General features: G+C 48.4%; 1 protein-coding gene and 2 pseudogenes across 1 annotated transcript; 2 read left to right on the top strand and 1 right to left on the bottom strand.

Moving 5' to 3' along the window:
• Positions 1-2,108, top strand: part of LOC119361461 — a 19,630-nt pseudogene extending 17,522 nt beyond the window's left edge.
• A 1,997-nt stretch (positions 2,109-4,105) lies between these two features.
• On the top strand, positions 4,106-7,572 carry LOC119361460 (annotated as a pseudogene).
• A 1,079-nt stretch (positions 7,573-8,651) lies between these two features.
• Positions 8,652-9,473, bottom strand: LOC119361459. The gene is made up of 3 exons (XM_037626654.1): positions 9,246-9,473; positions 8,994-9,063; positions 8,652-8,870 (listed from the first exon to the last, which is right to left on the bottom strand). The coding sequence occupies exons 1-3, from the start codon at positions 9,329-9,331 to the stop codon at positions 8,652-8,654; spliced, it is 375 nt and encodes a 124-aa protein (XP_037482551.1). The 5' UTR covers positions 9,332-9,473.

The following is a 9,473-nucleotide window of genomic DNA, read 5'->3' as shown; positions in this document are numbered from 1 at the left end:
AAGAGGGAGAGAAACAGAGAGAGAGGGGCGGGGTGGGGCGCGGCCGCCGTTAGATGAGTTAAATCTTTGCCGTCCGCCCCCCTTTGTCGTCCGCTTTTTTGCTCTTTGTCGTTCGCTAGCAGACGTCAAAGAGGTGGGGCGTTAAGTTTTTTTTTAAACGGGCGGGTGGGTGGGGGCCACCTCCCTCTTTGCCGTCAGCTGACGGACGGCAAAGATTCTTTGCCGTCAGCTGGCGGAGGGCAAAGAAATGGCGCATGGCAAAGAGCTTCTTTGTCGTCTGCCATTTCTTTGCCGTCGGCTTTTCGGTGGCTGATGGCAAAGAGCTTCTTTGTCGTCCGCTAGCGGACGGCAACGATCTGACAGATGGCAAAGTAGCTGATTCCAGTAGTGCACCACAAAGGATAGGGGAGCAGCAGGCATAAGCAGAGGCGCGCGGGCTTCCGCTAGCCTACCGTCGAGGATCTCGCATGCCCTGATGGCCTCGATTTGAACTAAGGAGGACAGCCTCCCCCTGAAGATGATCACGGAATCAGTCGCAACCTTTGGTAAGTGACCAAGCGGAACCGACTCGAGGGCAGAGAACGAGCAAGTAGCAGCAGAGGAGGCGTAGCAGGGGTACCTGGCTCCAGGTTCTGGGCTGCAGCCCGGAGCTCCACCCAAGCGGGGATGGGTAGAGCCGGACTGCCGTCGGGTCGCGCCGCGTTGAGTCGAGCGCTTGCATTGGGTTCCTGTGGTGTTGTTTACTCCACCTCGCTCCTGTTTGCTTGTGGCGCTGAGCAAGCAAGGTTTAAGATCGCATGCAATTTGATTTCGCAGCAGCTTTTTCCAGCCGCTATAGCGGGCTATTGCGGCCGCTAAGCCATTTAGCGGCAAATAAATAGAGTGCATATTCAGCAGTAAAACGTGGTATTCTCATCAGGAACATAGAAATAGAGGATTTTTAGAAAAATAGATATTAACATGCCTTGGTGCAGATCCATTTTCAAAAAAATGGATATTAACATCTTGTTTACTTAAGTGCCTCGCGCCGAGCAAGTGAGTCCTTCATGACCGTTCTGTGCTATTCTCTATTAGGTTGCAAGGCCAGTTTGAAGAGGTGAAGGAGGAAGAGGAGGAGGGGAAGGAGGAGCAGGAGAAGCAGGAGGAGCAGGAGGAGGAGGAGGAGCAGCAGCAAGTTCTTCCTCCTTTGCCGGGGGCAGACAGAGATTGGAAGTCTTGGGCCAACTCCACCGCATGACCTCAAACGGACGTTTATTTTGTCCAGATTTTGTCCGTTTGGGGTGTCAATGGGTAGCAAAACGGACATGCATGTCCGGATTAAGTTGGAGGCGCCCAACGCGCCAGCCGATCCCAAAATGTCCGCCTCGTCCTCACGCCTCAACCGCCCGCGAGCTTGCGCTCTCGCTTCGCCGGTGTAGTCGCCGCTGCCGAGCTCGCCCGCTCCGCCCCGCACCTGCCCGTGCCCCCGCCACGGCTTGCCAACCGCCGCGCGCCGCGCCTGCTCGCGGCCGCCCGCACCCGCACCTCCGCACCCCGCCCCGCACCTGCCCGTGCCCTCGCCACGGCCTGCAGGCCGGCACGCGCCGCGCCACGCTGCTCTGCTTCGAGGTACCGCACGCCGGCGCCGCGGCATTGGGCGAGCCGTTAGACGTGCTCGGGAACAGGAGCCTGAACGGCCGCTGCGCTCCGAAGGAGCTCTGCGTTAGGCTGAAGCAGCCCGTGGCCGGGTCGAACCGTATGGTCGACGCTGGCACCGCGTGCTGATGGCCTTGATCTACGTCCATGTCGTCCATCCACGTGACGCAGTCGGGCTCCTCCTCCGCGACCGCCTGGACCGCGTGGCCCCGCGCGGCATGGTTGAACGAGAGCACGGAAGGCCCCGAGCTCGCCCAGCTCCTGCTGTCCCGCACGTAGGCGTTGGCGGCACTGGCTGGCTCGTGGTAGGCGTTGGCGGCACTGGCTGGCTCGTGGTAGGCGTAGCCCCCAAAGAGCACCGCCGCGTCCACGCCTCCGAGCAGCGCGTCGTGGCCGCTGTAGCCGAGCGCGTCGAACGCGGATGCTTCGGCGTCAAAGCCGCCGTGGTACATCACCATCGGTTCCCGCACTAACACCATGAACACGATCACCTAGCTACCTAGCTACTAGCTAGTAGTTTCAGTTAGTGGCAGTAGCTAAACCAAGCTAGCTATGTGATGCAAGGCTTTGGTTACCGAATGAGGCAATTTTACAGAGGGGGGCGGATAAATGTGGTTACCACGGTTACCGGGAAATACCAAGAATATTTCGAACGAATTTTATAGTTCAATTTTGAATTCAAATAAATGAATGAACGAACATTCGAACCAGAGACCTGTCAAAACAGGAACAAGGTTGCTACAAACACGTCAGAATCAACTCTCATGGCATTAATTAGATCCTACGCACTTTCCTACAAATGAAGCGTTTAAATTCAAAAATTTCAAAAAAAATGGTATCTTTTGCTCGGTATGAGGATTTATCGAGGGGCACGGAAATATGGGGTAACCATGGGAAATCTTGAAATTTCGACCGGTAGCCAAAACCTTGATGTGATGTAATCTAGCAGAGTGTTGCACCCGGCAGCCTCCAAGCGTGCCTGCGCCCGCGCCCCGCCCTCTCGCCCGGCCACCGCCGCGCACCCGCGCCCGCCGCGCATCCGCTGCGCCCGCGCCCGCCGCGGCATGCCCTGGCCGCTCGCGCCTGCAGCCAGCTCGCAGGCGTGCCCCGCCGCCGCAGCCGCGCCGCACGCCGCCCCTGCGCGCGCTCGCCCCGCCCACTGCGCGTGCGCGCCCGCGCCCCGCCCTCTCGCCCGGCCGCCGCCGCGGCATGCCCTGGCTGCTCGCGCCCCGCCGCCGCAGCCGCGCCGCACACCGCCCCTTGCACGCGCGCCCGCGCCATGGCCGCCCCGCCGTGGACTCGTCCCATCTTTTCCGTCTCTGTTGGTCTCGGGTGGAGAGAGGATGGTAGGCGGGCATGGTAGGCCACGTGAGAGAGAAAAGGAGAGAGGATGACAGGCGGGCCAGGGTCACATGCAAAAGGGACAAGGCCGGACGAGGACGACCCAGAAGGCGTCTGCTTGTGTCCGCTTTGGACGCAAACCCAGCTCAAACTTGCGCCCAGGATGGGGCGAGACGGACAAGAAACGGATGCTTTTTACGGATGGGGTCGTGCGTTGGGACGTCTCATATGTCCGTTTAACCCCAAACAGACAGACCCGGACGATTTGGGGTCGTGCGGTGGAGTTGGCCTTACTACTACCGCAGCTGGGATCACATTCTACCTCCACCAACATTGCAGCTTGCAAGTAGTTTGCCTCGCATCCCCAGACAACCAAACAAGACAAAATAGAGTAAGTAACAGATTATCCATCCCAAGGAAAAACATTGATCCAAATTCTTCCATGAATTGACACTGACACCGCTCCAAACTTCTTTTCCGGTTTAATCTTTGCAGGTGGAGTATGCTCCTTGCACTGCTATGGCGAAACACTCACAACTTTGTTACTGTTGGTGTATCGTCAAGACAGGGGCTTCAATGTCGATCATTTGGCATTGATTCTCTCTGCTGCCGGCCAGGGGTTCCTCAAGGAAACTGGAGCAAGCATTTATAACATATCTCTGTTGATTGCCTAGTCTGGTATTCCATTCGAGGCCAGTAGCATCCCAGCTTTCTTACTCCTAAGTGATGTTGTGCTAAAGCCGCACTCACGGTCTGTCGATATTCGATAACGTATGGCTCAACCCATACGCTCCCACTTACTCAGGAGCCGTGGACCGAAGAGGTGATTGCTCAAGGGCTTAGCTGTGACTCGACACGTAACCTGTTTGAGAACGTTATGAAATTTCGCGAGTTGCTATGTAAGGTCATCGATTCCGGTCCCATTGCTGTGACACTAAATCCACAGCGCCACTATCATGACATCCGTCGGGATGATGAGCCTTATAGGTTAAAAGCAAATGGAGAATACGTTATAATCAAGTTACCCAAAGGCAAGGAGGTAAAGACAGGGCATATCGTAACAGTGTATGGGTACGAATGCCCGGGAGGCGATGTGCGCACTTTACTCCTCAAGTACCAAGAGAACACCATGAGGGTGTCAGCGTTAAACCAAGATGAGGCCGCGGTGCCATCGGACCAAGTCAAGGTCGGCCGACACTTAATGGATCCAGATGCAATTTATGGCTACTATACACCGGGCGGCCTCAAGACCATCACATTCACGCTAGAGTAGCTGCTATGGATGATATAACTTGATCTATTTATGTCATTTTAACTACATTTGCTAGTATGTGCTGAACTATGCAGAGCTGAACTATGTAGAGCTGAACTATGCAATGGAAATACACATTTTTCATTTCAGTTCATTTCCAGTATGCTATGCACGTGGATGGACAATATGTGTGATGACACTTGAAACATTTTGTTTTCTTGGTAGGCTTATCATCTTTGGCTATTGAATCATTTTGTCCCCATCTGTGGCTGGGAATACCTTATTACCTCAAATGATATGTCTTATTATCTGGTGTGAAGTGCAAGCTCCTGGGAATGCCTTATTACCTGAAATGATATATGTCTTATTATCTGGTGTGAAGTGCAAGCTGACACACCTCCGGTGGTTCGGCTTGATATCTCTTGGTCTTGGGATGTACACCCGGCATCTGGTCCAGCAACCTCCCCCATGGGCCATGGTCTGTTAATTCCAACTCACTGGCGAGAGGCTGTCCGTATGCTTAAAAATTTGTAGTAAGAGTGCTCTATATCCTTTCACCTGTATGTAAATTTCTCGTTTGAGCATGAGGATTGATTGCTGCTCAGCTGGGTCAGTAGATTTATTGTTCAGTTTAAGCATGCAGTTCGAAAAAAAAAATCTTTTGGCTGCTGATTTGTACAGTTTCAGTTTCAGTTTGGTACAGTGGCGTTCATGTGAGAAGTAACAAGACTAAGATGGGCTTCTCTTTTGCAGGTAGCTGGTGTGGGTCCCATCTGTCAGCTCTATCTTGTTCCTCCTCCCCCCATTGTTGCATGCGTGCTCTGACTCTCAAGACATGGGCAGTCGTCTATGGTTGGTTGCAGTTGGCGATTAACTTACTAACGAAGTAACGAGATGAAAATTTTCGCCTGTAACGCCATCGGCCGTCCCTATGCTCAAGTAAGATATGTAATAAGGGAGGTTATGTGAATGCAATTTCTGATGGTTTGAGTTTGGTACAGTGGTGTTTGTTCATTTTAAGGCTGACAACTAGATGCCAAGTTCCAGTAAAATCTTCTAAGGCTGACAACTAGCTGCCAATTTAATCTGTGGCAAAGCAGCCTACACACATTTTAATTTGAGCAAGCTTCGTTTGGGCACATCACATGGATAGATGAATGGTCAAATAAATAAATGGAGCCAAAATCTATAAGTTATGACTTCAAACTGAATGACACCTCAGTCAGTGAGGTCAGTTTCAGGTTCTGAAACTAAAACTGAATGCTGCTGATTTGTTCAGTTTCAGTTTGGTAATTAGGGTGGTGTGGACGTAACAAAAAATGGCCTCTTTTCTCTTTGTATGCTGCTTATGTCAATCTCAGGTTAATCAGTAAAGTGCTCCAACTAGTTCAGTTTTCCTAGTATACTTTTTTTCTTTGAAAGATTAATTTGTAGTATGTCAATGTGCTGCTTAATATGGGGCACTTAATATGTAACTAGATATTTCTAAATTTTGAACTTTTAATTCTGATTATGCATATCACCGTTTTTCATCTAAAATGTGTAGTATTTTTCATATTTATGGGCACCACAGAATTTCAAAATTTTACTATGGGGCATTATATTTCTATAGAAGTACTACACATGTTGTTTTGATCAAAGATAATTTTCTTCTTTTCTATCCAAAAAGATGTAGCTCATACATCAGTACCAAGTTGTCCTATACTGTTGCAGGTTGGTGTTGGAAGTGATTTTGATGAGCTGAAAGATATTGGGATGAAGATTGTAAAAATATGTGGCAGGTTACCACTTGCTATTAAAGTTATGGGTGGAGTCTTAAGCAGAAGAGATCCTAAGGAACGTGATTGGGAGATTTACACAAGAATCTTGGCTGGAAAGAAGATGGGTTACAAGAGGAGCTAAACTACTCAGTAAGCTTGAGTTACAATGATTTATCTCCAGAGTTGAAGCAATGCTTTCTCTATTATCACTTTTGCCAAAGGGTTCAGGTTTTTGCAAGCATAGTGTTATTAGCATGTGGATTAGTGAAGGATTTGTTTAACATGATGGTAGGTCGGGGTCAGACCTACCATCATGTTGAACAAATAGGGGCTGGGGATGATTATCATTGGGAGTTAGTCGCTAGGAATCTTTTGGAGACCGATGATTCAAATGAGAACATATGGGAGTACACCTTGCATGATGTCGTCCGCTCATTTGCTCAATTTATGGCTAAGGAACAAGCATTGGTGGTTCACAAGGATCAAGGTGACATTAGAAAACTTCTTCCAGAAAACCAAAAATTTCACCATCTCTGTATATTTCATCCCAAACTAGAGTTGAGCATCCTAGAGAAGCAAGAAACATTGAGGACATTATTTTTGATAGACTATGAGATTAAACCTGGTGGTTCATTGGCAAATTTTGCTAGTCTACGGGTATTGGATATATGCTTCGAGGGATGTGATTGGTTAGTGAACTCTTAGTGTGAGCTGAGGCACCTAAGATACTTGTCATTCTCCGATACAAACACATCTAGGCTTCCAGGTGACATTCATAAGATGAGGTTCCTTCAGCACATTCAGCTCCTGGACTGTACAAAATTGGACAAGCTTCCTAACAGCATTACAAAACTAGCGTGTTTAAGATATCTTAACCTGAATGGGTCAAATGTAGATGCTATACCAAGAGGGTTTAGTGGTTTAACAAGTTTGAGAACCCTCAGGGGGTTTCCAGTAAAGATGGATGGGGACTGGTGCGCTTTAGAAGAGTTGGAGGCTCTTTCACATCTTAGAAATCTTTCAGTCCAAAGTCTAGAAAATGTGCCTGCTAGTTCAGTTGCTAAAAGGGCCAAGATCAGCAACAAGAAGAGTCTAGAATATTTGGAGTTAAATTGCTACAAGGATGAGAAAGAGGAGGAAGATAAAGTGCGCCAAATTGGGCTGGAGCAACGAAAGAGAATAGAGATTGTCTTTGATGAGCTGTGCCCTCCACCCAAATTGGAGACACTAATAATAGAAAGATATTTTGGTCATCGACTACCGAATTGGTTGCAGTCCCCAGTGGCAACAACCTTTCAGAGCTTGACGTTTATTGCCCTAAAGCACATATATAACCTACTGCACCCGACTACCCGATGGTTTGTGCAGGATTTTTGGTTTGGAAGAAGTAGAGATCAGTCATGCTCCAGCTATCGAACATGTTGGGCCTGACTTCCAGGCCCATGATGCAGCAAGGGGGGAGATGGAGGTGTCGCATTCCCAAGTCTGAGAAGGTTGGTGTTGGATGGGCTGTCCGGATGGAAGGAGGAGGAGGAGAACAAAGTCATAGCCATGCCAGCTCTGGAGCATCTAGGTCGGGCGTGAGTTGTGTGTTGGGGTTGGACATGCAATTGGGTTGAGCAAATTGGGTGTCGGTGTTCGAGGTGTATTCGGTTGGGTGCGTATGTCAAAGATGGACATACACCTAGGTCAAACGGGTTGTGTGTTAGAGTTGGACAAACAACTATATACATATACCGGGTCGAGCACGAGTTGCGTGTCAAAAGTGGACATGCAACTAGATCGGACATGAGTTGCGTGCTAATATTGAACGCGCAACTAAATAAGGGTCCGGGGAATTTGATGATAGACATGTAACTGACACCACCAAAAAATAAAGAATTTAAAAAATCATGAATGTTTTGAACACAGCCCAGCTTCTTCAATTCTGCCCGTACAAAAGGCCCAGGCACAGACAAAAAAAGAACAAAAACAACGGATCACAAGCACATATAACGTGATTCTCAAAAAAAAACAAAAACAAGCTCATAACGTGTTTTAAAAAACCACATATAACGAAAAAAGGCCCACATGCCAGACCCATACAGGAAAAGGGGCTCTCGGTGTGCGCGATAAAAAAAAACAGCCCCAAAGGACACTAGCGACACGAGCCTTAGAGACAAAAAATAAACATTTTGTACAAATCTTGAAGCCCCTAATTAATTATATGGTGAACAACTTAGATGTGACATTCTTAAAAAATATCTAGATGTGAATTAGTCATTCCGATAAGAATAACATAGTTATCTTACAACTGCAATACATATGCCATAACATAATAGTTTGAGTCATGGATCTTCGGCGCTATCTATGTCTATGACGGTGTTATCTATATCAGGAGGTGTCATAAAAGAATTGTATGGCCGCACTAGCATATCTCTCCTGCGGAAGAATTCTTTTTTGTGATCTTGCTTTCCACAGACAAATTTTTCATCACTTGGGTGCAAGATATTGGATTCGTCTGGACAAAATGCACACGAGCTGCTAAAGCGGCACAACGGCTTTTCTGTTGGACATTATAGAGAAATATAGAGAGAGGATTAGCTGCAAGTTGCATTAATAGTACGCATATATTCAAGTGGCTAGCAAACACAAACACAGTATGGCGGAATGTGAAGTTAAATTTAGGTAGTACCTAAAATGATGCATGTTTCAACGGCTAGTTCAAGGTACTGTCTATCAAAATATAGCTCAGCGAAAAAGTGCTGCGTCTCGGTGGTGGCATCCATGGGGTGAGCCGAAAAGCAGAGGTGGTACCAGAAAGTTCCCCTAAAACCGATGCAGGCAGCCTTCATCTCCGTGGTCGACTGGGGAGGATACTCAGGATACTCAAACTCGGCACCCTGCATCGCAGTGATCCATCTCAAATTCACAATCATATGTATTAAGCACTCGCCTAGATGCGTGGTGTGTGTATGAGAGAGAGAGAGAGAGAGAGAGAGAGAGAGAGAGAGAGAGTATCATACTGGATTGTTGGAGTTGTAATGTTCGATGGCGATGTCGACAAGAGTAGAAATTCGGAGGGCGACGTCCTCTCTGTCCCCAAATAAACAAGGGTACACCAAATAAATAAACAAATGATGGATGGATCTTTCCTTTGATGGTTGGGGCAATCAGACGTTCATCCAATGAATCTCATAATAAGAATAAGAATAGATCCGATGCAAGCGCTTAAGCAAATTGGTAAGGAAATTGTCCAGCAGCTAGGAATTACATACTCTTTTGACCTAATAGAGCGGCCAATGTACTTTTTGGAGACTGGGAGAGAGTCGCGGCCGGCGGGGGAAGAGAATAGGGAACCCATGGATGGATCAATCTCTAGTGTTTGTCCGATGCGGTGGCTCTGGCGGCCGGCCAAAGTAGTCCCCGTATATATGTGGTAAAACCGATCGGGATAACAGACGGAGACGGAGATTTTTTTTTAGGGGGCGGAGACGGAGTTTTTT

This window comes from Triticum dicoccoides, chromosome 2B (assembly GCF_002162155.2).
Source record: "Triticum dicoccoides isolate Atlit2015 ecotype Zavitan chromosome 2B, WEW_v2.0, whole genome shotgun sequence".
In the NCBI taxonomy this organism is placed as follows: Eukaryota; Viridiplantae; Streptophyta; class Magnoliopsida; order Poales; family Poaceae; genus Triticum; species Triticum dicoccoides.
This window is presented reverse-complemented; position numbering and strand designations above follow the sequence as displayed.

Bases quoted from the DNA above. Each gene is read 5' to 3' on its own strand.
- LOC119361459 (XM_037626654.1), bottom strand. From the start codon at position 9,331: ATGGGTTCCCTATTCTCTTCCCCCGCCGGCCGCGACTCTCTCCCAGTC. The intron at 9,064-9,245 runs GTATGTAATTCC...ATTTGGGGACAG, and splicing joins CGCTCTATTAGGTCAAAAGA to AGAGGACGTCGCCCTCCGAA. The intron at 8,871-8,993 runs GTATGATACTCT...ACTGCGATGCAG, and splicing joins ATTACAACTCCAACAATCCA to GGTGCCGAGTTTGAGTATCC.